Source organism: Arabidopsis thaliana, chromosome 2, assembly GCF_000001735.4.
Source record: "Arabidopsis thaliana chromosome 2, partial sequence".
Taxonomy (NCBI): Eukaryota; Viridiplantae; Streptophyta; class Magnoliopsida; order Brassicales; family Brassicaceae; genus Arabidopsis; species Arabidopsis thaliana.
In genome coordinates, this window is record NC_003071.7 from 14664490 (window position 1) to 14692416 (window position 27927).

Sequence of the window (27927 nt, forward strand, 5' to 3'; positions counted from 1 at the left end):
ATTGCTCACATAACCATAACTAAATAAGACCAAACCAGATATATATAAACCAAAACGAGAAAAGATTAGGGCCAACACACATACAAATTAGTTTCTCATTACAATTTTTACACCCAAAACAACAGACAAAAGAGCAATCAAAGCCAGCGGATACGAAAAGAAAACAACTCCATTTAAAGATCTAAAAATCTCAAGCATCGAGGTCAGCATCTTCATCCATCTCCTCTTTATACTCCTCTTCATCAGCTGTAGCATCTTGATATTGCTGATACTCAGCCACAAGATCGTTCATGTTACTCTCTGCTTCATTAAACTCCATCTCGTCCATTCCTTCTTCTGTGTACCAATGCAAGAAAGCTTATCTCAACATCAGGCTGATATAACCAATATCTTACTTCTTTTACATTTGTGAAATGGAACCAACCCATTTTTCTGGAAAAAGTGCTAACCAAACATTTGATTAACCGTATCACTACTACTTTCATTTCTATCTTCTGTTTCATTATGCTGACTATTTAAGCTCCGTTGTCAAATCTCTAAGTTAGACATAAAAGACAAAGACTAATCAATTGTCATCACACCAGCGTCGTCGAGTGAGCTATATTAATCGTGGATTTTAAGCATTAAAGAAACATTCTATAGTACTAAAGCAAATAAAATAATTATAATCAAACACTATGCTTGACACTGGTCACGTGTACTGGTAGTGAATGATTCTACATCATAAGAGGCCGCATCAAAATCCTAAAAATAAGCATAATGAATTAATCATTTACAAATTTTATTTTACTCAATAAGAAAATCGAAAGTATGATTATTATCTAGCTGCCACAATCTTCGAATTTAATATTTACTCAAGAAGAGACCGACTTTAATCCTTGACTTTCTCATTGCTCTATGGAAAATGATTAAAGCAGTCAATAAAATCTTTTGACATTGTTGGCAGAAGACCAATAATTCGAAGTCTAAAATGTAATCGTCCACACAGTGTATGAGTATCCTAGTATTTTTTTTCTTTTCCATATAAGTTGAATTTGTAATATATATAGTGTAATGTTGTTTATTTGTGGCAACGTACAAAATTGGGAATCCTATAAGTGCGACGACAAGTGACAAGACGAGGCTATGAACAGCTAATGTATGAAGAGAGCCAAAAGAGCAACAACCTGGCACAGCCGTTGTTTTTTTTGAATATATTGACGATTCGTTGGCCTCCGAGATCTAAGGCATCTCTCACAATCAACGGTCCAGATTCCATCTAGAAGATATATTACACCGACCTTGTTTTCTCTATCTAATTCTCACACACACACCAACGCAAACCTCCAAAACAGGGCCGGGGCGATTCATTCACAATCTCGGCGATTCTCTCTTCCGTCTCGAGTCGCTGAGATCCATCAGGTTCGTTTCTATTCGAATCTATTCTCTTGAATCCGTATTTGTTTCCTTTCCTCTCTAGATAGATTTCATTTTTCTGGAAACATTGAGATTTCCATTGATTTGATGTTTAGTGGTTTAGATCGGATAATTTTTGTTATTGACTCTCAAAAAACGAATCATAACTATCTTAAAACTTTGTTTACGCATTGTTATTGAAGGCTAAATAAAAAATGCTCAATTGTTGCTAGAAAGGAAGGTGTCTCGAAAACATGTGAATTTATTTTTTGAGCCTCATTGTTTCTCACTGCAACAATAGTGAATGATTCAATTGAAAAGAACTTTTGGTTAAGCCATTTTTCTCTTTAATAGATTATGTGTCTCAACTCAATTAGGAACTGTGTGTTTTTTTGTTTCCTTGATGTTAACTTGTGAGTTGATTTATTTGGGTAGTTTACTTGTATATATATTTGGTGGTGGGTCCTGGAGGGAAATGAGTGAGAGGGAGCTCTGTTCATACATTCTATGTTTTTAAATGATTAGTATTTTTCTTTCATCTAATACTTGCTTTTTGTGCTAGGAATTTCGATTTTTGGGACTAATTTATCGAGTATATATAATTGGATAAGTGAGTTTGGTATTAATATTAAGAGCAATTAGGTTGGTTATCTTGCCAAACAGTAGACCCCTGTCGTTTTCTTAGTCATTTAAGAAGTAATGCTTAAGATTCAGGCCTCTAATCTGGTTATGATAGTGAAGAGGATCTGTAAATTTACCTATACGACCTGTTGAAAAGGACCTCTGGTGTTTGTTACTATGCGTTTCTGATCAATATAGACATAGTTGGATCATATTCTTCTCTTGATCGTCTGTTTCATTTTTTTTCAAAATCAGTAAAAGGTCTGCAAAATGGTTGCTCAGGGATTCACTGTGGATCTTAAAAAGCCCCTTGTATTTCAGGTAATTACTGTTTCCCAGGGTTTTAAATAGTTTATGTCAACATTTTCCTTGAGACCATAGTCACCCAAGATTGTCTTCGTTTCTTTCTTAGAGCTAATCAAAGTAACGCTCTCTCTTTAACCCCTCCTGCCATTGCTTTGGATGTTTTACAGGTTGGTCATCTTGGAGAAGATTATGAGGAATGGGTTCACCAACCTATCGCGACCAAGGAAGGCCCTCGGTTTTTTCAGAGTGACTTTTGGGAGGTATATATTTTATTTTCATCTTTTCTCATTCTCAATTTCCAATATCAATAATAAGCAATGTCAATGAGACTCTGATCTCCATTCTCTGACGTATTTGCAATGAAACAGTTCTTGACACTTACAGTTTGGTGGGCAGTTCCTGTCATTTGGTTGCCAGTTGTAGTCTGGTGCATATCAAGGTCAGTAAGTATGGGATGTTCACTTCCAGAAATCGTCCCAATTGTTGTCATGGGAATATTCATCTGGACATTTTTTGAATACGTTCTTCACCGGTTCGTTTTCCACATAAAAACGAAGAGTTACTGGTTAGTCACTTTCTCCCTCTCTCTGTGTTACATTTCATAGAGACAGTACTCTCCTATGAATCCTCCTCAAACAGACAAATTCCTGGAAACATGACTTCGGTCAGATGCTAATGATTTTGTGAAACCACTCCAGGGGAAACACTGCACACTATCTTATTCACGGATGCCATCATAAGCACCCGATGGACCACCTTCGGCTCGTCTTTCCTCCTACTGCAACAGCGATTTTATGCTTTCCGGTATTTATCTACATTAACCCACCATTCTACATGTTTTCAGCGCCAACCCTAAACCGTTTTCTTTTCTTGTGTCCTAGTTCTGGAACATTGCGAAGGCTATCTCAACTCCTTCAACCGCACCTGCATTGTTTGGTGGAGGCATGCTCGGATATGTGATGTACGATGTCACTCATTATTACCTTCACCATGCCCAACCTACTAGACCAGTGACCAAAAATCTCAAGGTAAAACAATGTCAAGTCTCAAAACCTGGGACTTTCTTTTCTTTTGTATCCGGATTGCATAAAGAGAGCTTATTTGTTATGTTTTTTCTTATGATTCTGCAGAAGTACCATTTGAATCATCACTTCAGGATTCAGGACAAAGGATTTGGTATAACTTCGTCGTTATGGGACATAGTCTTTGGGACACTTCCCACCACAAAAGCCCCCAGAAAAGAGCAATAGTAGTAAAAGGCAAAAACTAAAAAGATGTTTGTAATACATTTAATTTAATCTTAAGTTATTAATCATCCTTCTGAATTTTGAGATGTTTAATCTGAGGTTTCATTTGGATCACTGTCTTTTGTAGTTTGTAAATCAATACTTCACAATCCTAATATAATATTTTTCTGCGAAAGCAATAAAAAATCTACTAACATGAACATCTGTGTCTTGACTTTGGCCATATATATATTTCTTGAATTGACAGACATTTTGCAATAAATATCCGAAGTTTAAAAAAGACAACCAAATATGGGAAGAGAAACTAAAAATTAAAAAAAATCGTTATTGGGCTGGGCCTGGGTAAAGAAATAAAATCAACACTCACTCACCGACCCGCCCGGAAATCCAAATCGCTCGAGGTCTAATCTGACTCCTCCTCGATTCCTTCTTCTCAAACTGACTGCACTCTTCCTTCTTTCTTCTGCTCACTGAAAATTAGGGTTTAGGGTTTTTGATTTTCGTTCTCTATTAGTTTCTCCCCCTCACTCTCATGGCGATGAATTTTCAATTTATGTGAGATTTTATTCCACAATCGGAATAATTTTCCTGGCAATGGCGACGACCAATGCTCCACCTGAGCTAGCTTCAGGAAACCCTTGCTGCCTCGCTGTATGTATTCGATTTTTGTCCATTTATGTTGTTTAGTGCTTTTCTTCAAAGAAATCTTATTCTCGTCTTCCTTTGATTGTATTTCAGTGGCAAGGGAAGTACATAGGAATGAAGAAGAGGCGAGATGCTTTTAAAGAAGGAGTAACTCTTCTCCAGAAGGCTATAGAAAATGTTAATGCTGAAAAATCCAATCTCGAGAGAAGTAAGTTCCTTTTACTCCTTGTGGCAGAGATTAGCTCGCTCCCTTTTGATGTGTTGTGTTTCTGTTACTGATTAATTTTGTTTATGGTACATGATCCATTGTTATGCCTTTGATTTGATGTAGCTAATTCTCCAATTGATGATTCTTTGGCGATTATGATTGAATTATGGTATGCTTTAAAACTGGGCTTTGTGGCTTGGTTGGAAAGATGTTGTTGTTACTACAGTTCCAAATCTTAATTTTGATTTTTTTACTGGTCTATCTGCTGAATCCTACAGAATTTGGGGAGATGGCGACTGACGGAGATACTAAGGAAAATGGTTCAACTGTGAAAGCATCTTTGGAGAAAGAAATATCTCGTTTGAAGTTTGAGATAGTGTCTTTGCAACAAAAACTGGAGCGGAACCTTAAAGAAAAAAGTGAAGAAACAAAGCTTCTTCAGGATCAAGCTTCTGGTCGAGAAAAGGAGATCAATGAACTGAGGGATCTCCTTAAGAAAGAAACATTAAGGGCAGATAGTTCTGAAGAAGAGAGGGAACATGCTTTTAAGGAACTGAACAAGGCAAAGGCTCTGATAGTAAAAGATGAGGAAATCGAGCAAGATATTCCTGAAGTAAAAAGGGAAATAAGTCTGGTTAAAAATCTTCTTGCTAGTGAGAGACAGAAGACAGAGTCAGAGAGGAAGAAAGCAGAATCAGAGAAAAAGAAAGCTGATAAGTATCTTTCGGAGTTGGAGGTGTTAAGAAATTCAGCTCATAAGACTAGTTCTGATTTACTTACTTTGACCTCCAATCTTGAGACTGTAAAAAAGCAGCTTGAGCTTGAAAAACAGAAGACACTGAAAGAGAAAAAACGTGCAGATATGGAGAGTGCAAAAGCTAGGGACCAGATGAAGCTGGCAGAAGATGTGTCTAAGAAGTTTGAAATCGTTAGAGCAAGAAATGAAGAGCTCAAGAAAGAAATGGAATCGCAGACCGCTAGTAGCCAAGTGAAGTTTGCTGAAAACTCGGAAAAGCTGGAAGAGAAGATAAGGCTCCTTGAGATGAATAAAAAAACAGCCATGGACTGGAAATCTCGTACTGATGATCTGACTCAACAGTTACAAGAAGCGCAATTAGTCGCTGAAGGTTTGAAGAAACAAGTGCATGAGCTTTCACTTTCCCAGAAATCCATCAAGACTCACTCTATTTCTCCTCAGAAAGTCAGAGACCTGGAAAAGGCTGAAATGAGGCTTTTGAAAAAAAAGATGAAGTTTGAGAGAAATTGTGCAAAACACTCCCAAACAGTGGCTAAATTTGAAAAGTTTCGAAGGGAATTTCAGTGCGAAGAGCTAGGTCGGTTGAAACTGGAGTTCGGTAGTCTTACGAATCGCATGAATCTACTGGATGAGTATTTTTCAACAGACGTTGAAGGTACAGCTGGCCTTGGAAAGGTTTGTTTCTGCCATAGTTTTTGTACACTTTGTCTCCTTATCGTTATTTGAAAATTGGCTTGATGACCATAGACATGTTATGAAATTTGATACATAGAAGGTGAATCTGACTATAGAAGATGACAACCCAAAAAAATGTTTTAATATTTGGAATAGTGACCTTTATCTTAACATGGTTTATTTACAGCATCATACCACTTTTATACGTTGCTGTTTTTGATTATTTTAATTCCTTTTTAGTCTCCTTATGCTCATCTTATTGCTATGCAGGCTACAGGATGCAGGAAACTGCTGACGCTAAATTCACAGAAGAACCGTAATGGTGAAAAGCATTCTGACGCAAGATGCAAATTGGTAGCCAGCTCAGGTTATCAGGAGCAGGCTTGCAAGTTGTCTGCCCACTTAATTTCTAAATCTGGACGGGGCGTGAGTGAGTCTGTCTCAGGTACTATTTCTCAATTGGAGTCTCCTACTGGAGGCTCTAGAAAATTACCGAGTTCTGGAGTAATTTCCAGCGCAACATCTTTTTCTGATGGGCAGTTACTGGCATCACAGGGAAGAGAGCAGTTCTCTGTTACTACTTCAGCAGAAATAGCAAAAGATAAACCGAATATCCAACCAACAAAATCAAGTATGCTCCAAAAGATCTCCGATACCAGTAAAAATGGAAATCTCTGTTTGGTGGCAGAAAACTATCTTCAAAGGTGTCAGAGAGATATTCATGAGAACTCTCGGAAAAGAAAAAGAATGTTAGAGGCAGTTGTGTCCCATAAGCATCTGGCATCTGGTGATAAAAAGAAAAATTTGCCGATTGGAGAGAAGATGGGCACCTTGCAGTCCATGATTGTAGGAACTGGGTCTAGGCCTTCAGAAAAGGAAGAAACCTTGGTCCCCCCTGATAGGCAAGGTGGCTCCTCCGCAATTGACATTACAGTTTCCAAGAAAAGAAGGGTTTCTTGTAAGAAGAAGATAATTGTACAGAATTCTCTTGAGTTCAACCAGTCAGGCAAGACTCCAGGTAATATAGCTGGGAAAACTACGTGTCTCTCTACTGCTACTGGACATGACGTGAAAACATTATTTTCGGAGGACTTTGCTGCTACAGATTATATGAAGTTGCTAGAGTTGGATAACTTGGAAGAAGAAAATTATTACCAGATGGCTAGAGAATCGCTTCTGTCCCCTGATCTTCCTCAGGTAGATTTTTTGGGTTGTGAGATCATGAATGAGGACAAAAATCCTGCTAGGGCTATTGACTTGGCTGCCAGTAATAGCATGTATTTACGTGAGACCATACTTTCTAGTGAATCTCCTAGTCTCAACACTCAGAATATCTCAGTGACAGTTGAAATGCCACCCATGTTGAAACCGTTGCATGGGCATCTTCTTAAACACTTTATTGTGTTTTCAAATATTGAAGACCAGAACAGTATCATCATAATAATTCATGCTACTAACAATTGTCTACAGCGTTGCCCGTCAGTTACTAAAGAACAGTGGGCAGTGCCAGCGATTTTGTCTTCTTTGAAAATGGAAGAAAACCTTTTGGCCCAGTAAGATATTCTGCTTTCTGATGCTTCTTCAGTGTATAGTGGTGATATAGATTTCCTTTTTCAACTCAATCAGTAAACTAGTGTCTAGGCGCTAACAAATACCCTTTTTTCTTTTCAGGGAAAGGGCCTGTGTGTTCCTCTCCTTGTTGCTGCATAACTTCTCCATGGTTCACACAACAAAAACTGGGAATACTCTGAATGTTGATTCTTTCTCCTGCTTGGATTCTTTCTCAAAGCATATACGTGGTGGTATGCCCCAAAATAATTTTTCTTTTCTTTTTCTTTTTCTTCTCAAAACTAATATTTTATCTGCTTTTGATTTTATGTTTTAATTTATTGAACTTGTAATTTTCTGGTCTAGTTATGGCTGATACTGAAGCTGGAGTTATGCTTTCTGGATTTTCGGAAGAACTCCTTTGTCTTCTTCAGGACCTCCTTTCTGGGCAGCGGGTATTATTTTCGGTTAAATCCTCAGAAACATGTGAATCTGATTTAAGCATCCCTGTCACCCTGAATGGAGAAAATGTAGCTCTCGTCAACAAAATCGCTCTAACTGATCAATTGGTGGCCGGAAGCGCTATTTTGGCGGCAATATGTACTGCACTTGATCGTATTGGATATATCTGCGAAGCTTCCTTTGAAATCCTGCACAAGTACAGTCATGAGAAAACCTCAGTGCTACTGACCATTCTTCACGTTTTTGCTTACATTGCTGGAGAGAAAATGGTGTTGTCTAGTGAGCATGGCATATCAATTGCAGTGTTGAAATACATTGTCATGTTTCTAGAAAACAAACATTTTGGTACTGTGGAGGGCAGTTCTCGATTGCACCCAGGCAAGAACAAGTGTCCATTCTCAGACAGGTCTTCCTCGCTGGAGGCTATGGCATCTAAGCTCATGGAAATTCTTCAGGAATTTACTGAGTCTAATACTTTGCATAAAAGCTTGACTGGTTCATTGGGTTCTAGCCACCTAGAGAAGACCGAGTTTAGGCCGGCACACAAAGATTTCCAGTGTGTATTGACCAGGGATCAAAGTATCAATCTCTGTGACATTCTATCATTGGTGGAGCTTATTGCTTGTTATACGGTGCGCATTTAAGAAAGTTCAAGAGCATTTCCAACTTTGACATAACGTTTTGCTAATTTTTCCATGTTTATTGAACCAATTTGATTTTATATCTAAATGCAGGCTTGGGATTGGACTAGTGCGAACATTGTTGCTCCACTGCTTAAGATGCTGGGAATGCCATTGCCAATGAACCTCTCTGTTGCAATCGTCTCCCTTCTTGGGCAACTTAGCAGGTAATATTATTAAGTTTGTCTCTTTATACAGAAGGGACCAATCTGATGCAATATTATCCAAAATCTCATCTCCTTTTCTTTTTGTATGTTCCAGTATTGGAGTGGATGCTGGTGGCTATGAAAACGAAGGAATCTCAAACTTGAGAGTGAAACTGTCAGCATTTCTACAGTGTGAGACGACACTAAAGGCCGGTTTTGCAGTGCAGATAGCAACTGTGAGCTCCCTCCTGAAGACGCTGCAGCTGAAATTCCCAATAGACTTTCAAGACAAAACCACCATGATTCCGGGTAGTGGCGACCAAAGCTTATCTGGTTCAGTCAATGTGGTGACCAAGTGGTTGTCGTTGTTGAGCAAGGAACAACGAGTTTTCGCATTTGAGTTTCTACAAACCAATGTTGTTAGATGATTCCTCAGTTCAAAAAGTCATCAAAAGCAGTAAATTTTGGACATAGTCTCTTACTGTTTGATTCTTCATTGACTGCCTCCTTTGGTCATAGGATGATGCAGATATGAATGAAGATTGCATTGAGGTTCCAATTTTTTCTATTATTTAAAATTGGAGCTTTGTGTTTGTGGTGACAATAGTATAAACCACTACACGATTTGTGTCTAATTCAGAATGTTAAGCAAACCCAAATGACACCACTATAAGTAAAGATTGTTATATATCAAAAATAGAAATACAAAATGTAGAATTCTCCCTATGACAAAACACAAATACATATTATTTCTATCTTGTGTATATATTTTCTTTATTAGAATTTAAAAACCCATTGAACAAGGAACTCCAAATCCATCAACCAATCTTTGTCGGAACACTCTGTTCATGCCTGAAGAAATTATCAGGATCAAACTCACCCTTAATCTTCACCAACCTCTCGAAATTCCCTTTGTAATACTTAGCACCCCACTCTCTAGCATCAGTCTCTCCTTCATTAGTCCCCAAATCAAGATCCCTGTAATTCACATACGCCTGTCTCGGGTTCTTCGACACATACTGCTCCATGTAACTATACATCTCCCTAATCCACTTCATATGCCTTTCCTCGCTCACTTTCCCATCTTGCCACGTGCTTAGCCACTGAATCTTGAACAATGTCCCGTTCCTATGAGGGAAAGGTATCTCTGACTCGGAGATCCTCGACATCATTCCTCCGTAAGGGTTCCATATCGTTAACGGTGAATCTTCTTCTAGAAACCTTTCCCATAATCCTTCTAAACCTTCTACTGGAATTGGCTCTTTCACAAAGTCTGACTTGGCTTTGAAGTGATTCTTGAACAATGATTTTCCGGCTAGTAAAGCTTCCGGTGCTGCACTGTTTGGAAAACCTGCAATGTACATCACTGATTTGATCCAGCTCATTTCTGTGCAGTCCTTCTTCGTCAGTCCTAACTCAGGGAAACTCTTCTGCATCACCTGTTGGGGTTGAAATTGACAAATTTAAAAGTTTATTGCTTGAATTGTTAAAACCGAAAAGATAAAAGAGTTCAAATTTAGACCCTTAAGTTTGGATTTGAACACTATCATACCTGCAAGAGCCGATTGGAGTCTCCGAGAAACTGAGCTTGGTACGACATCGAGATGGTTCGATTTCCCGGTTTGGTGGTTTTACTGGCCGGTGAAATAATGACGCGAATGAAGAGATCATCGTCAAGCTTATCAGCGATTTGTTCCCATTTGTATAAAACTTTAGTTCCGTCTTGCTCAAGCGTCTTCGTGACTGTGAATACCGTAACGGTCGCCGGAACGGGGACGAGCTTAATCTTCCAGGCCAATATCACGCCGAAGCTACCACCGCCGCCGCCGCGAATCGCCCAGAAGACGTCTTCTCCCATTGCCGCGCGATCGAGGATTTGGCCGTTGGCGTCGACGATTCTGGCGTCGAGGACATTGTCAGCGCCGAGACCGAACTTCCTCATCATGGAACCGTACGCTCCACCGACTAAGTGGCCACCGATGCCAAGGCTTGAGCATAAACCGGCCGGAAAACCATGGGTTTGGCTTTTCTCTTGGATCCTGTTAACCGAGACACAACAACCGATTAATTATCGGATCATTAACGAAAGCTCAACCATGTGATCGGTTTGATTTTATTTTGGTTTGGTTCCGGCATTTGGTTAAACCGGTTCTGATTGAATCGACGAATGGAATATTTCTACATATGCCATTGATTATGATTAACTTTTCAATTAGGTGTAGAAGATAGTAAGAATGAAATCTATTGGTATAACTCACTCTAATGGGTATTAAAATTTGGCTAATGAGGGGGGAATAACTGAAAGTATTTTATATATAATAAACTAAATTTGACCAATAAAAAAGAATGTTAGTTTAAATATATATTAACTTTAAGAACAAAGAAATAACTATTAGGTTTTTGCATTTGGGTAAATAAGTTTTGAGTTCGAGATGACAAAATAACTATAGATGGAAAATAAATATATTAAAAGTCATAAAAATAGAAAAAATATAATAATATAAAATAAACACTGAAAGCAATGAAAGAAATGTTACCAACTACAAATTCACAATGCGTTGTAACGAATAGGGCTTGGCAAAATATTCGTTCGATCCGGTTTGACTCGGTATTCGATTTGATTTGATTCGAAAAATCCGAATATCCGTAAGATTTTGGACCAAAGCAAATATGAAAATATAGTATTCGTAAAAACCGAATCAAATAGCAAATATTGTTTTTTTTAAAATCGAATATCCGCTTCGATCCGTATCTTTTGATATATATCAGAATATATAGTTATATCTATATATAGATATCATAAATAGTTTGTGTATTGTTGCTACCTTATGTTTTGATGTTAAGATGTTTGTTTGATCATTTTTTTTTATGTTGTGTTTTGATCAATGACATTAAAAACTATCGGGTTTTAGTTTTTAGAATTAGTTTGATAACATTTTTGTTGACCGGTAATAACAACAAAGGTTATGTTTGGTATTTATAACTTATTTTGAAAGCATGTTAAGTAAAAGTTTTGAATATCTGATATGCTTATATAGTTTACAGATTTTTTTAATATTTATACGTATCAAAGCGGATATCCGCAAATATCACAAAAAATTCCGGATATTCGAAATTCCGGATATCCGGAAAGTTTCGAATCAAAGCAAATAATAAAATCAAGTATTCGATTAAAACGAATCGAATAACAAATAGTACAATTTTTTCCGGATATTCGCTTCGTGCCCAAGCCTAGTAACGAAAGTAGAAAAAGCAAGTCATCCTTTAACCGACGTTTTTAGGGAATCCACGAATAAAGTTAGCAAAACAAAAAAAGGTTTCCCCAAATGGCAATAGACAATAGGCAATGGGAAAAGAAAAACTTAGCCTAAGACGTCAAAACTTCCGTTACTATTTGGAGTCAAAAATATTGCGAATAAGTTCTAACCAAACAAAATCAGTAATTATCATCCTACTTAAAAATTAAAGAATAATCTCGCCATAAAAAATTATGCGTCAAATTAATTTGTTTTTACTATTCAAAAATCTGACCAAGGAAATATATATATAATCATGCGTAAGCGTTACCTGTAATAAACCTCTCCGATGGTAGCACCAGCATGAGCCCACGCACTGTTACTGTCCAAATCAACGTCAACCTGTCTAAGCTTCGACAAATCAACGATCACAAACGGCGTTTCGTCCTCGGCAACAAACGAGAGCCCTTCGTAGTCGTGACCACCGCTACGTAGCCGGAGGTGAAGCTGAAGCTTCTTGGCACACACGACCGCTGCTTGGACATGCGTCTCGTACAAAGGCTCGAATATGAACACGGGCTTCGGGTTTGACGGCGTCAAGTAACGGAGATTCTGTGCCGTTGATTCAAGCTCCTCTTTAAACAAAGTAGCGTTTTGGTCCGGTGAGAAAAACGACGCCGTTATGGGGAAGGAGACGTCGGAGTTGTCGACAAGGCACTTCACGAAATCTTGTTGTAGCGTGGAGGAAGACAATGGAACGGAGATTAGTAGTAGCGTTACAAGAAACAAGGTTGCGTTTCGCTTTGATATCGCAAACGCCATTTTTCTTTTTATGTCGATGAGGTTTTTGCTTTTGGTTGTTTGAGGTATGTGTTTAGGTTTATATAGGAGGTTGATGTGTGTGTGGGGATGGCTTACACGTAAAGTTGGTGTAAATATTACTTCATTACTATTTTTATTCTATTACTAAAATCTCAACTTTTATCTCCTTACTATAATTCTATCTTTATATTTTGATTACTTGAAAAATAAGCAGTATATCCCTTAAGCATATAACGTAACCAAATATATATGTTTCGCCAACCAAAAAAAGAAAAGAAATGAATTATTAGAATATTCAAGTAATTTGGTCAATTTCTTGCATTGTCCTTTACTTCATTGCTAATTTGCTATGATCTGAATCTTTACATGTAAATCTGATGTGAATATTATATCATTACTGAAACAGCGACACTGTACTGTATAATGTTTATATCATTATTCATTACTAAACTGTATTAATTAGTTTTTAATTAATTGCTATACATACCTGTATCTTAATTTATAGTAGTAACTTGATTATTTAAAACGCATGCATAACTTAGAAGTTTATACAAGTCATGCAAGTGAATTTTCCAACATAGCCAAAGAGAATGCATAGTATCAATAAGTTTTGTGTGTATATACTATATTGTAATGATTATTCAGACATATTATAGCAAAAGGTTCTGAAGAAATATATGTCGTTTGAAAGTAAGGAACAATATATATGTGCCTTTAGGGATAAACAATGCTAATACGCACTAATTTCAACTTTTCAAGGATACCGACACGACTTTATGTTTATCACATCTAAAGATAGCGACACCACTATCTTCAGTAGTTGTGGCGTGAAGCCTAAATACATTCTCTCCTGTCCTAGAATTGTAGTAACTAATAATCTTCCTTGTTAACCGGTTACCCTTTGACTAGGCAATCAAAAAATCTACACATACATTATACCCTACGCTTTATTACCTCGACAATATTGACGAACCAAAAGAGTAAGTGTAATATAAATATTTCTATTTCAAAAATTACGGACTTGAATATTTACTAATTTTTATATTGTTTTTGGTCTTGATTGGTATGACACAAAAATCACAAAATAATTAATTGAATAACTTTAGCAGAAAAAACTGAACTAAATTAAGTTTTCGTAAAATAATTACGGATGCTAAAAGTGAGTTTTAGTAGATTAATGCCGTTTTGACTTTTCTACTTATATTTTTTACACACTCATTTTTTTAAAAAATTGATGAGTATTATGAATAGTAAAAAATAGCAAAATTGAGTTTTCAAATTGAGTTTTTCGCTTTTCCTTAACAATATTAACGTGACTTTTTCTTCCTATTTTTTTTTATATATATCTTTATTTTTGGAAAATCTAAAACCCAAAATCTAAAATTCAAAAACCAAAAATTATAATCTTAAAACTATATTAAAATCGATAACCATTGATGACCTATAAATATTTTTAGTTTCTTAATACATGTAAAATGTGATTGGTCTCAGTTTCATCCTCGCTAGAATCAAAACAACCATCTTTATTTTACTTTTGGTTTCGATTTAGGTTAACGAATTATTGCAGAAAGTGGTGTGATTGATGGTATTCTGAGACTCTGAGCTATGTATAGCTTAAAAGCAACAAAGTGAGATTGTCTAAAGACTCAAACTTGCTTCAAAGTTTCAATATGCACACACGCTATACACACATATAATAAAATTGAATCAAATATATCTAATGACTATATAGACGAAAAAAGAAAAGTTGAACCAAAACTAAAAGTCTACTAAACAGATTCTTTCCAAATTCCGCATAATATTATTCAACTTTATATAATATCTTATGTAAAAACTAAAAAGTGTACACTGTTCATATTTAATTTTTGCTTTAAAAAAAAATTCAGTGCTATTTTGACTCTAGTGTAAAATGAAATTGAAAAATCAACTAAAGACACCAACAATTTTCCATCCCGGTCAAAGTCAAAATCACTAATTTACTGCACTTTTCACCAAACGGGTCGTCCGTCCGTTTTGCATTAGGATATTTTGAATCCTAATGCTAACCATAAAATCACTAATTACTAAATTTTCCGTAATATGTTTCACTTATTTATTGCATGCTTTGCCTTGATATTTGATGAAATTTTATAAGCATAAATGATAGGGATCAACTTGGGATTGTGCCCGTTCATTATTACACTTGAGTGGGAAAAAATGCTAATGGTCGAACATTCACATTCGCATTATCATAACTATGTTATTATCATGATATAGTCTGGACCAGCCCTAACTCCTAAGGATGTATCATGTATCATGTCTGAGATGTGCAAAAGCACAAGATTTTCAAAAAAAAGAAAAATGTGTCAAATTCATAGGGTGTGAATGTGTGATTCATGAAGGACCCTAAAATTAATTTGGACAGAATTGAAGGAAAAAATGTAGAAAAAATAAACTACGCTCGCGAAAAAAAAAAATCATGTGAAATAATGAATCAAAAATAGTAACATTTGGACTTGATCATTACAGAAAGTCCAGGAAAACCACTTATATTATTTTATATGGGTCTTTTTCGTTTTGTACGCGCAGAGAGCCTCCATAATAATTGAATGAGCATATGTATAATTTGAAACAAACTCAAAAAGAAAAAAAAATAAGTCTACCAACTTTATGTAAAATCTATGATATTTGAAATAAAATATTCTCTAAAAGCTTGATCTTAATTTTTATTTATAGAATATTAGCGACCAATTACAATTACACACCTACCACCTTCTCTGCTTTCAATTTTTCTATTGCAATAATAACTAAACGCTTACACACACTGTTTGTTCAGCTATGTTGTAAAAAAAACTGGAAATGACAAAGAAGAATTAATACCACTATGTCTCTTTATCTTCTGAGAAGATTTATAATCGGTATGACTGGTCAATATTTGCTCCTTATTCAACCATACGAAAATGTATATAATTTAAGTAAGTTTTTGAAAGAAAATGGTAACGACATTTTTTTTTTGGGTAAAAGGTGAAATTAATGTAGATCCGACAACTCGGTCAAGGCCATCCAATATATATAGCCTCACACATACATTTGTTTAATACAAAATTTACTAAATTTTCCTTCACCAAATATGTTTTGAATATATATAATGGTTTCTATATTTTTGTTGATTTTGTTGTCTTGTCAGTTATATTTAAGGGTGAATTTCCTAAATAATCATATAGATGATGTATATTTGAAAAACAACATGGTGACAAAAATCTTCAGTAGTAGAATGTGATATAATTTAAAAACATTCTTCAATAATTTTGGCTTAAAATAAGTAAGTTTAAAAATCTAATATTGTTTTGGTTGATAAAATGGGCATACCCAATGGGCCTTTATACATTTGCCTAGTCTTTTATTTAAGGCTTCACTATTATTATTTTGGTGAACAAATTGCCAAGCCCAAGTGACTGAGCTCAATTTAAAGGCTTAGTTTAATATTTCATTTTTTGGGGACATATATTCAGTTTAAATTTAAAACTGTAAAATTGTAAGACTTAGCATAAAACATCAAAGATATTAGGAGAATTTATATGTAACATTTTTTTTTTGGTGGTAAATACTAAATAGGTGATTATTTAATTTTACTCTTATAGCATAGTGAAGAAAGATGTGTTGTAATAAAACAATGCGACCACTTATCAATTAAGACTGTTAGTCTAGTCATTTAAAAATAATGTTCTATTTGGGTTGCTCTGGTTCGTTTTGGTAAATTAGTTTATCTTTATGGATTCTGCGATAGGTTGAGCACCTTTAAATGTGTAATTGCCCTTCTCTTTATAACTTTTTTTTGGCATGGCTCATCTATAGAGATTGATTTTAATTGCTTAATCGGAAAAGTTCATGGCTTACATTTGAAGCTTGGTTTAAACTTTAAAGTTGTGGTTAATTTTAGATAATAAATTGATGTATGGGTTTGTGGCCTATTGGGCCTGGTCTTTTATTTGGGGTCCCCTTGACAGCCTTGGGTTTGTTTGTTCATTACTTTAACATTAATGTCTCATTATAATGTCTAAAACAACAAGATATAAAGACTCATGATGGCAAATTGGCAACTCAAAATGGGGTTCCTCTCTTGTCCCATTCATCTAATATTACTAAATATAAATTGTAGAGATTTCTAACTTTTCGGGCATAAATTCCAAATGCTCTATCTCTTAGTAGTTTGGAAAATCTATGTGCAAAAAACTATTGAATAATTGTAGAGGACTTCTAACTTTTATTAGAAAACTTCAGTACCAGACTATAAGAAGTTTCTTAGTCTCTTAAAAACGAATAATAATTAAGTAAACGTGTATTGATTGTTTTACAGTGATTGGGGAGAGTATTTTGTGTGTGGTTCTTTATCTCTACAATACAATGTAACTTGAAGAGTTGAAATCAAAATCATAATTCTAGGGTGATTTATATAGCATTAATAATTTAGAAATGATAAGTACGTCCGTGATTACTACCTCGGGATATCACCGACCCACATTTCGTTTGGCTTTTTCGTATATGTATTATTGTTATAGTCTTTGTCAAGTTAAACATATCCTATTTGAATTGTTCCACGAGAATCTCTCTATATTTTTGCCATTAGTGTTTCATATCTTAGTTGCAATCGCATATTCCTAGTAATTGTATATTTGGGTACGTAACAGCAAAACATGCGATGCAAAGTCTACGTACGTGTGATAAGTTGGGCCGACCACTATCGCCATAAACCACATTAATTATTTAAATTTATTATTGTTTTCTGGTCAAACAACAATAATAATAAAAAAAATCCACACAATTAGGACAAAATAAATCTACGCAATTATCAACTACCATTATAAAAGGAATCAAAGGAGAACACAACTATGATTGCGAAAAGAACAACCACTTATTGTTGATGTCAACTAGTTAAGCAAGTAAAACGACAAAACACAAAAAGATAGTTGTTTGATTGATCGATCGTTGTCCTTCGAAGTTCGTTTTAGTGTGCTATTTTATGGTGTTCTTATAAAAATATTATTAGATGGATTTTCTATTTTGTTAAAGAGTAGATATATATACTAAAGATCTTATTCAATGTACCTTTTTTGTAATAGAGATGAATCAATATTTGATTATTTTGTTACTCGAATTTAGTATTAACATTGACTTTGCTGGGGTTTTTCTGCGTTGTTCGCTTTCGTTCTGGATGTAGTGGTTCTCGCCATATTAAATAGACTGAATACGAGTGCTCTTTCAGGTATTTTAGTCGTATGAGCATTTTCATTCGTGGCATCTCATCTACCCATAAAAAAAATTAGGTGAAAATTTGTAAATAGTGGAGAAATCCTAATTATATATGAAAAATTCTTTCCAATGCTCTTTTCATGATGCCATTTTTCAACTTTATCCTTATGTTTTATTCATTTTTATTTCTACCCTCTTTAAATGTTTAATGACCATTTTACCTTTATTTAGAAATTGTTTTAGTTTAATAAAATGAAATATTAATATTTTTTCACCTAAAATATTCTAAAATAAAATTTTCGCCAAAAATTTTCCCGCCAAAAAAATTTCGAAAAACAAATTCCCGCCAAAAAATTTCCCGCCAAATTTTGTTTTCAAAAATATTTTTCCCGCCAATTTTTTATTTTTTGGCGGTAAATAGATTTACAAGAGATTTTATAAGATTTACAAGGGATTTTAAAAGGTTTTTAAAAGATTTATAAGGGATTTTAAAAGGGTTTTAAAAGATTTACAAGAGATTTTAAAAGGATTTAAAAGATTTGCAAAGGTCTTTTAAAGATTTTTAAAGGGTTTAAAATTGTTTTAAAAGAATTTTAAAATATTTACAAGAGATTTTAAAAGGGTTTTACAATATTTATAAGGAATTTTAAAGGATTTTAAAAGATTTACAAAGAATTTGTAAAGATTTTTAAAGGGTTTAAAAGTGTTTTGAAAGATTTACAAGGGATTTTAAAACCCTTTTAAAATCTCTTGTAAATTTTTTAAAATCCTTTTAAAATCTCTTGTAAATCTTTTAAAACTCTTTTAAAATCTCTTATAAATCTTTTAAAACCCTTGTAAATCTATTTGCCGCCAAAAAATATTTACAAAGATTTTTAAAATCATTTTTTTAGCTGAGGAAAATTGTTACGAAAAAGTTTTTGGCAGGAATTGTTTTTTTTGGCGGGAAAAAAGTTTGGCGGAAATTTTTTTTTTGGCGGAAAATAAAAATTTTGGCGCCAAAAAATTGGCGGGAAAAGTTCAGTTTCCAATTACATGTTTCTATTAGATGAGGGTAATTTGGTCATTTTGTTCAAGGGAAAGGGTACTTTTAAAAATGGAAAACATAAAAGGGTATTGTTGCAAAAAAATAGTAAAAAATGGGTAGTTTTGCAAATCTCCAATCATATATATACTAAGCTTCAAACTAGTTTAGTTTTGATTTGTTTTCCGATCCTAAACTTGAATTAAGCTCATGATGTTGGGAGCCTATATAAATTATTAGAACGTGATATTCATGCATGGTGTATTCAAAGAATTACACATATATAAGAGAGACTAGGATAAAACTAATTACGTTTAGATAATACTAAATACTGAGGTATGTCAAGGATGCTCTAACATATTTGTTAGGTGGATCCAAATCCACTATGGTCGAAGCGGTGGGTAACCGACGCCAAATATTATATACTGTGCAGTTGTACAAAATGGATGAACGCTATATTCAGACAAATAAGTACTATAACAAAACAAGAAAGAACTCTTTAAGTACTTCAATTTTGAGCAAAGGAAAATTTCGAGAATAATGGTTTGTAGTAGCCCGGAGGGGAAACATTACCATTTTGGTCTAAACACTTCACAATAAACTTGAAAACAAAATAGCTAGACTAGCTAGAGATATATATGTTTAGTTTCATAATATGCATGTGACCTCATAATTAAACCTTATTTTGAAACTATAACTTATAAACAGATGAACTGGTCTTTCGATCTTTAACAAAAATAAAAATGAACTGGTCTTTCTTTTAACAAATTTCTGAATCTTGTGGGAACTCTATTGGATAATTGGATTCGTAAGCACAAATTGATCCACGACCACTACATTATACATATGCAGATATGTTAATGCTATAAGACCATCTCTTTTATTGTATGACTTTTGGAGATAACAGAAAAGGGAATCTTTTACAGATAAGAGTTTAGAGTAAAGAGAAAAGAAGCCTATTTGGTTGATTTTGATTCACTGATTAAAACAACACTTGTCTTTTTTATCTTTGCCTTCACGAGAATCATAACTACACTCACCGTCCTCGCCGATCAAAAGTCCTCGTGTGATAAGAAATTCATGTGGACAATTTTATTGCAGGTACGTATTTTTCATCAACTTATCCATAACGACACGTGTTGACCTTCTTACGTAGCTCTTCTGTATTTGATCGCCTTGGATTTGCTCTAAGACCTAATTTAATCACGCCACATGCAACAATTAACTACCAAGGGTCCCAAAAAAAGAAAGAAACACATACTACTCTATTTAATTTGATAATAAACAAATAAAGTCCGTTTAGTAGATTATGTTTTACATATAAAAACAATTAAAGTCCGTTTTGTTAATTATGTTTTACCTATAAAAAAAAAATTCACCAAAAAACATTAATCAAATCATATCCTAGTTGATCATTGGTGAGGTGACTGACAGGTCGTGGAATTCTGGCATCCTATCGTCGACAAATCTTAAACTAAAGTAACTCTTACTGTTACTTTTTAAATATGTCAAAGTAACCAATATCTTCTACGGAACTTATATCCAATTTGCATACTTTTACTCATACTATACAAAATACAAGCGGATATAAACAACAAAATAAGAAAACTACACTAATATCTATAGAAACTTCAAATTGAATTGAATATTATCGTGATATATATATATATATATATATCGCCGAATATTCCCTGGAAAATTAAATACAAAGACTATACTACTCTATTGGCTATAAATACACACACAAACCCAACAAAGCTATTTCATTATTCAAAAACCAATCACAAATAACAAAACGAAAATGAAGTTTTGGTCACGACCATTAACGTTTCTTATAATTATTATCTATCTCATAATTCAACAAGTCAACTCATCACCACCGTCATTATCTATACCGGAGCATTTTCTCCGATGCCTCGACACTCAACCATCCGACCACGGCAGTCCCAACTCAAGAACCGCCGTGATCCCAACAAACTCATCTTTCTCAACAAACCTAATGAACGGCGTCAGAAACCTCCGGTTCGCTTCTGTCTCCACAAGAAAACCAGAAGTTATCGTCGCCGCCGTCACCGAAACTCACATAAGAGCAACAATCTCTTGCTGCAAACTCCTAAACCTCGAGCTAAGAATCCGAAGCGGAGGCCACGACTACGAAGGCTTCTCCTACACTTCTCCGGTACCTTTCGTAATCTTAGACATGTACAACTTCAACAAAATCGATATCAACATGAAAGACGAAACCGTTTGGATCCAATCCGGAGCTTCACTAGGTCAGCTTTACTATAACATTGCAAGTAAAAGCAAAGTCCACGCTTTTCCCGCCGGAGTTTGTCCTAAAGTCGGCGCCGGAGGACATTTCAGCGGCGGAGGATTCGGTAACCTCATGAGAAAATACGGTTTATCCATTGATCATATAATCGACGCTCAAATCATGGACGCCAACGGTAAAGTGTACCGTAACCGTCAAGCTATGGGAGAAGACGTGTTTTGGGCTATTCGCGGCGGAGGCGGCGGAAGCTACGGAGTCATTCTTGCCTGGAAGATAAAACTCGTTAGGGTTCCGGAGAAAGTCACAGTTTTTAAACTAGAAAGAACGGTGAGAGAAGGAGCCGTTGATTTAGTTCATAAATGGCAACAAGTAGCTCCGGTTATCGACAGAGATTTGTTTATCCGGTTAGAGATTAAACCAATAAACCGGAAAATCTCAAAAGGTAAGACGATTAAAGTCTCCTTCATCGGAATGTTTCTTGGTTTACCTGAGAGACTTTTAAACATAACGAAACAGAGTTTCCCTGAGCTACATTTAACGAAAGAAGATTGTATGGTCAAGAAATGGATCGAATCTAGTGTTTTCTGGGCGAATTATCCAGAAAAAGCACCGATAGAGTTACTTCTCAAAAGAGTATCAACCAACGAATACTACTGGAAACGTACTTCAGATTTTGTTCAAGCACCAATCTCAAAACAGGGTCTTGCAAAGATTTTTCAAACAATGATTGATCATTCGCCACTTCCACGACGAGTTTGGATGCAATGGAATCCATGGGGAGGGAAAATGGCTGAGATAGCGTCTGATGCGACGGCGTTTGTGCATAGAGGTGGTAATGTTTTCATGATTGAGCATTTCATGAATTGGTATAGACCTGGAGATGAGCTTGAAGAGAAGTTCTTGGCGATTGCAAGAAGTTTTAAAGAAGCTATGGCTCCGTTTGTTTCCAAGAATCCGAGAGAAGCTTTCTTTAATTATAGAGATGTCGATATCGGAATTACTACGCCGGGGTATAATGCGACGTATGAAGGAGCTAAGGTTTATGGGGATAGTTATTTCAAAGGGAATTATTTGAGATTGGTTAAGATTAAAGCCCGGTTCGACCGGACTAATTTTTTCCGGTCTCAGCAAGGGATTCCGGTTCTTGCTTAGTTTGGTGATTGGTGAGTGTTTGAATTGATTGTATTGTTGTGTGGGAAGGAGTATACTATTAAGTTATTAAAAGTTGAAATTTGGGATCATATCCAATGAATCTATTGGGTATATATGTTCCTTAGTTGTTCTGGCATGGGCAGTTGATAATTTTGTGTTAAATAATGGTTTACTTCAATCTCCAAGAGAAGTTATGTGCTAAAATTTTTAATAATAAATGGATCGGAGTTGTATATCTCTAAGAGAATTCATTGATTATAATCAACAATATATGATTAGTTTTAGTTATAGCATAAATGAACAATATATGGTCTTTAATTTGCAAAGAATACTGATTGCAAAATCTTAAATAAATTTCATAATAAAAAATCAACCAGATTTTACGCGTCTTTTTAAACAAATATCATGTACTAATTTATCCGATGACAAACTATATTATATGATATCACTATATGTTTCTAAATCATAACCTAATATTATTTTATTTACAATTGGGGTCAAGTTTACCGCTAATTTAGTTATCTAGCAAAGAAGCCTAATAATTTTTGCATGAATCTATGCAACTTTTGTTTTTTTTTGTCAAAAACATAGTATGTCAGTATGACCGATGAGCGATGAACAAAATCATTGGGTCCATTGCAAAAAGTGTGTTTTTCAGAAATCTTGGCGCAGAGTCACAGATGAACACGTGATAGGATTTATATATTAAATGCTTGAACAGGACATGGTCGAGTTGCTTCCAATAATTGTAATGAGGTCACAGTTTTAACTATATGATATAGACTTTTCGACTGGTCGATCGGTCCAAACTGGTCCGACATTTTGGGATAGGGTTAGTTATAATTGTTAGTTCAATATTTTACACGTGGGCAAAATTCCGAGACTTTCTCACCACAATTTGAAAAAATCTCGATTCCAATCAATCAAATGACCAATATCACCAGTCAAATGTTTAAAAGAGAAAACACTAGCTTGAAGCCAAAATGTATATATATCATCTAAGTTACAAGTGGGTACGTACTTGTATTTGTTCTTGTCCACCCTAGAACAAATATGTTGTATACTACTATACTAGCTGATGGTGTTGTAGGGGAGACAATTGACTGTTAAGTAAACTTTTAAATAGTGTTACAAATTATTTCAGATCATGATGGAAAAAATAGATTTAATAATATAATTAAAAAGAGAGAAAAGATTTATGTTTAACACCTTGTACTAACGAGTACTTCAACCCAAATTTCATTTAGAAGAATATATAAATCATGAAAATATCACATGTATTTGTTATTTTGGAATATTTTTATATGAAACAAGAAAAATATTAGAGACGTATGGGTTTTAGTAACTAACGTTACTAGCAGTCTAGCATGATATATATTTTTTACAAATTAAATGTTGTTTTTAATTTATACTTGTCCTTAAATCTTAAGGGTTCAAAGAGTTTCTCTTCTTTTGCCCTCTGTTTTCACTTGTGGCCTTGTGGGTGTCTCATTCTAACACTTTTCAAGTTTTCATCATTTTGTACTGATTTTCTTCTACCTTCGAAAGAAAGTAAAATGGGCTTCAAAGTGATTAATTAATTGGCTCTTTTCATTTAGCATATTCCAGCTCGTTTTAGTGTTTTACTTAGGTGGGTTAGTAAACTTGGCGGCAAAGTCAAAGAATGAAGCACGTGGAACCACTAAACCAGCTTTACCCGCCAAAGTCGCCGTCTTTTACCAAGTCCACCAGAGAATAGAAGAAATAAATTTTTCATAATTATCTTTGTTAAGTAAATTATGAAAAATGAAGGATTAGGAAATCGAGAGAGGCTATTGGTTAAAAAATGTAAGGCCTAGGCCCAAACCAAAAGAATCGAGAGTATGCAGTTATTGAGTGAGATGAGTAACGGCAAGCTGAGTAAATATGTGCTAATTATTCAATTATTATGTCTAATTAATTATTCGCATTAATTCTAAAAATAGCTGCCAAATAACTTTAAAGTGACGGTTACTCTTAAATTTGTAGCTCAATTCTCAGTTTCTCATATATCGATAATAACTTACAATTAAAAAAAAAAAACTTACAATCTAAATATGTTATGAATATATATATTATAAATAACATATATGTTAACATAAGAATATTTCTTAATTGATTTTTCTTATCTCTAATTTTTACTCAGCTAATTATGCACGTTCTTATACAATACACACTTCTTCCTACTAAAAAAAAATATATTTGATTATGTTTATGTTGGCGAGGAAACTGATTAATAAGAAATATTTATTTAAGCTAGATATTTTATTAAAATAAATAAATTATGTCCTAATAATTCGGAGGTGGTTACCAAAAAAAGATGTAAAACCCGAAGTAACTCCTCCTTTATCTTCGCTAAAACCCTAACCTCTCTCAGTCCGACTCTTTCTCTCTCATATATAACGCGTAAGAGACAGTTAACTAGTAAATCAACTTACAACGTTGAAGTCTACTTGAAACAAAAAAGACACAACATTATCGTCTAAAATCAATCTACAGGTCTTTCATTGATTCTCTCATATATCCTCTCCTGTCTTTACTTTTTTTTTTCTTAACTTGTTTTATACGTCTATCTATATATGTAAGCTCGTTACTAGTAATTAAAGCTTAGTTAAGCTTAATAATAATGTATTAAAATAGTCTGTAACTCCTCTCCTGATTGCTTCACCTTCTTCTTTACTACAGGTTTCAGCTCCTCAATGTCCATGGATTGCTTAAGCTACTTCTTTAACTACGATCCTCCTGTCCAGCTCCAGGATTGCTTTATTCCCGAGATGGATATGATTATCCCTGAAACCGATAGTTTCTTCTTCCAATCTCAACCGCAACTGGAGTTTCATCAGCCATTGTTTCAAGAAGAAGCTCCTTCACAGACCCACTTTGACCCTTTCTGCGACCAGTTTCTTTCTCCGCAAGAAATCTTTCTCCCTAACCCTAAAAACGAAATCTTCAACGAAACACACGACCTCGATTTCTTTCTCCCCACGCCAAAACGCCAGAGACTTGTTAACTCCAGCTACAATTGTAACACTCAAAACCATTTCCAGAGCCGTAACCCGAATTTCTTCGACCCTTTCGGCGACACTGATTTCGTTCCAGAATCTTGTACCTTCCAGGAGTTTCGAGTTCCGGATTTCTCTTTAGCTTTCAAGGTAGGCCGGGGAGATCAAGATGACTCAAAGAAACCGACGCTTTCATCTCAGAGCATCGCGGCTAGAGGGAGGAGAAGAAGAATTGCAGAGAAGACTCACGAGCTCGGAAAACTCATCCCCGGTGGCAATAAACTTAACACCGCCGAGATGTTCCAAGCCGCCGCTAAGTATGTCAAGTTTTTGCAGAGTCAAGTTGGGATTCTCCAACTGATGCAGACCACAAAGAAGGTAATAACCAACCCCAAATAAGAACTTTATCATCCAATTGAAACTCTAATCGTGTTTTCTCACAAGCTTCTTAATTTGTTTACGCAGGGTAGCTCTAATGTGCAAATGGAAACTCAGTATTTGCTTGAATCGCAAGCAATCCAGGAGAAGTTATCAACAGAGGAAGTGTGTTTGGTACCGTGTGAAATGGTTCAAGATCTAACAACTGAAGAAACCATTTGCAGAACCCCGAATATTTCTCGAGAAATCAACAAGTTACTGTCTAAACATCTGGCTAACTAGTTTTAGTTTCAAGCCTGAAGTTCTCTATGCCTAAATTTGTGTCTGTTATCGTTGTTTTGTCTTCTTAGTTAGTGTTTTGTCTTGTTGATTTAGGGGCTAATTATCCTGGTTAATCTCCTCTTAACTGGGAACTAATACTTCATCTGTATTAGTCTATGTATTAGCTTTTGTCTGACATTGTTCTTGTTAGTTAATGTATGTCCGCATGTTGAAGCTTTCTTACATTTAAAAGAGATCTTTGTGTAAAATCAAGCTTTTATCCATAAGAATTTTGGGGCTTTATTATTTTCTGGGTTTTACAAATTCAAAGCCCGAACATTTTCTCCGATTTACCCGATCGATAAGGGGACTTGATTTTCCGGACTTCTGATTTACTATATACATTTTTTTTTTTTACAACTTCATATAAAAAAATATGTTTTCTGTAAATTTGAATTATTTATGGATTGAACATCAAAACTTTAGATTAAACAACAATAACAACTTTAGATTAAATTTTGGTTTAAATTCTTTAAATCTAGTTAATCACAACTTGTTGTCAAAACATTTTCTTATGATTTGTTTCGATCATTTGTTTGATGATTTGTTTTGATCATTTCTTTCACTGGCAGTTAAAATTTCCATCATTTTCACTATTTTACACAAAATTAATAAGTATGGTTCACCAAACAGTGCGCATGACCTCATAAAATATTCAATGGTTACAAATAACTAAACCCATCCCAAACATTCTTTATTTAGCAACAAACCCACACTATATAATAGTTGTAAATTCAATGGTAAAAAAGTAAAAAAAAGCTATCCAATAAAATAAAAATGGTTCTATCCAAGAAAACAATTATGCAATCATTCGCTCTTATGATTATTCTATCTATCGTCATGAGCACAACAGAAGCAAAAACCATAGGCAATCCAGCTATGCGAGAAGATGAACCTAAAGGTTGTCCTCCTGGATCCCCAGCAAGTTGTAAAATGCAACCGGCTAATCCATATAAACCAGGTTGTGAAGCTAGTCAAAGATGTCGTGGTACTTGATAATATGATATATTATTTTATATAAATAAAAATAATAATGTTACATAAATAAGAGTTAATTTCCCAACAAATTTTGTAAAATATAAAATACAAAAGTTTTGTAACTGTTTTTATGAGAATAAAACTATTTTAAAGTAATTATGCCTAAATTTGTGTCTCTTCTTGTTATTTTGAGTTATGAGTTAGTGTTTAATCTTGTTTATTTTGCAGCTAATTATCCATGATGTTGTTTAAATAAAATTTGAAGATGAGTACATAAAAGGTCATTAACTTATACAACCATCAAACTAAAAAAAGTATATAAAATTCAGAAATAGATGAGCGGGGTTCTTTTCTAGTAAAAGTTTTTTAAAAAACCAATGTGATTATTCGAAGAATTTATCGTTACGGTCTCATAAAGAATGTTCATTATTATTTTCAAGAATAAATGTTTAATCAATATTTTCAATACATCAATCTTCTCCTACCATTCTTTATATCTGCACCATAAATTTATTTTATACTTATTTCGAGGATTATTAGCCAACCATCATTATCACCAGCTTATTCTCCTTAGTAGGATTTAAGGTTATAACGACGCTAGTCTAAAAAGCTTATCGATGGGACTTACCACCATATTTTATCATATGTTATAACTAAAAATCATATATACATAATGTCCCACAATTATAACCCAAAAAAAAAAAGTAAAAAAATTTCATTAATCTAAATAAGGTGACGCCAAATAGTAGCATCCATTAGCCTATTTGCCCACCAAACACCTCTTAGTCTCTGTGTCCCATCGTGA

The 27927-nt window shown here is 34.6% G+C and overlaps 6 protein-coding genes, 2 long non-coding RNA genes and 1 pseudogene across 12 annotated transcripts; 6 read left to right on the forward strand and 3 right to left on the reverse strand.

Moving 5' to 3' along the window:
• Positions 1–181: 181 nt before the first annotated feature.
• Positions 182–1587, reverse strand: AT2G34760 (annotated as a pseudogene). The gene has a single exon.
• FAH1 (fatty acid hydroxylase 1) lies at positions 1178–3761 on the forward strand. Its single transcript, NM_129030.2, has 7 exons — positions 1178–1401; positions 2272–2337; positions 2490–2582; positions 2691–2887; positions 3021–3126; positions 3204–3350; positions 3453–3761. Exons 2-7 carry the CDS (start codon positions 2287–2289, stop codon positions 3570–3572), a joined length of 714 nt encoding a protein of 237 aa, NP_181023.1. The 5' UTR covers positions 1178–1401; positions 2272–2286; the 3' UTR covers positions 3573–3761.
• Positions 2866–3082, reverse strand: AT2G08680. The gene has a single exon (NR_140388.1). It is a non-coding gene; the product is annotated as an other RNA (long non-coding RNA).
• Positions 3762–3950: 189 nt separating the features above from the next.
• On the forward strand, positions 3951–9415 carry MEE22 (maternal effect embryo arrest 22; the record flags this gene model as incomplete). 4 transcript variants are annotated; one of them, NM_001202750.1, is made up of 8 exons in its annotated part: positions 3951–4422; positions 4546–4591; positions 4701–5854; positions 6125–7407; positions 7526–7656; positions 7769–8496; positions 8599–8711; positions 8806–9244. In NM_001202750.1, exons 3-8 carry the CDS (start codon positions 4712–4714, stop codon positions 9116–9118), a joined length of 3711 nt encoding a protein of 1236 aa, NP_001189679.1. In that variant the 5' UTR covers positions 3951–4422; positions 4546–4591; positions 4701–4711. The 4 variants fall into 4 exon arrangements, with proteins under 4 accessions (NP_001189679.1, NP_850237.1, NP_001324225.1 ...); NM_179906.3 differs by lacking the exon at positions 4546–4591 and having other exon boundaries at positions 3967–4220; positions 4308–4422; positions 8806–9415; NM_001336527.1 differs by lacking the exon at positions 3951–4422 and having other exon boundaries at positions 4518–4591; positions 8806–9118.
• MEE23 (FAD-binding Berberine family protein) lies at positions 9351–12909 on the reverse strand. The gene is made up of 3 exons (NM_129032.5): positions 12258–12909; positions 10243–10729; positions 9351–10129 (listed from the first exon to the last, which is right to left on the reverse strand). Exons 1-3 carry the CDS (start codon positions 12746–12748, stop codon positions 9509–9511), a joined length of 1599 nt encoding a protein of 532 aa, NP_181025.1. The 5' UTR covers positions 12749–12909; the 3' UTR covers positions 9351–9508.
• On the forward strand, positions 9559–10096 carry AT2G08685. Its single transcript, NR_140389.1, has one exon — positions 9559–9956. It is a non-coding gene; the product is annotated as an other RNA (long non-coding RNA).
• A 7771-nt stretch (positions 12910–20680) lies between the features above and the next one.
• AT2G34810 (FAD-binding Berberine family protein) lies at positions 20681–22727 on the forward strand. The gene has a single exon (NM_129034.3). It carries the CDS (start codon positions 20803–20805, stop codon positions 22423–22425), a length of 1623 nt encoding a protein of 540 aa, NP_181027.1. The 5' UTR covers positions 20681–20802; the 3' UTR covers positions 22426–22727.
• A 2407-nt stretch (positions 22728–25134) lies between these two features.
• Positions 25135–26390, forward strand: AT2G34820 (basic helix-loop-helix (bHLH) DNA-binding superfamily protein). Its single transcript, NM_129035.4, has 2 exons — positions 25135–25823; positions 25911–26390. Exons 1-2 carry the CDS (start codon positions 25143–25145, stop codon positions 26103–26105), a joined length of 876 nt encoding a protein of 291 aa, NP_181028.2. The 5' UTR covers positions 25135–25142; the 3' UTR covers positions 26106–26390.
• A 496-nt stretch (positions 26391–26886) lies between these two features.
• RALFL20 (RALF-like 20) lies at positions 26887–27423 on the forward strand. Its single transcript, NM_001336529.1, has one exon. The coding sequence runs from the start codon at positions 26922–26924 to the stop codon at positions 27138–27140; it is 219 nt and encodes a 72-aa protein (NP_001318355.1). The 5' UTR covers positions 26887–26921; the 3' UTR covers positions 27141–27423.
• The last annotated feature ends 504 nt before the right edge of the window (positions 27424–27927 follow it).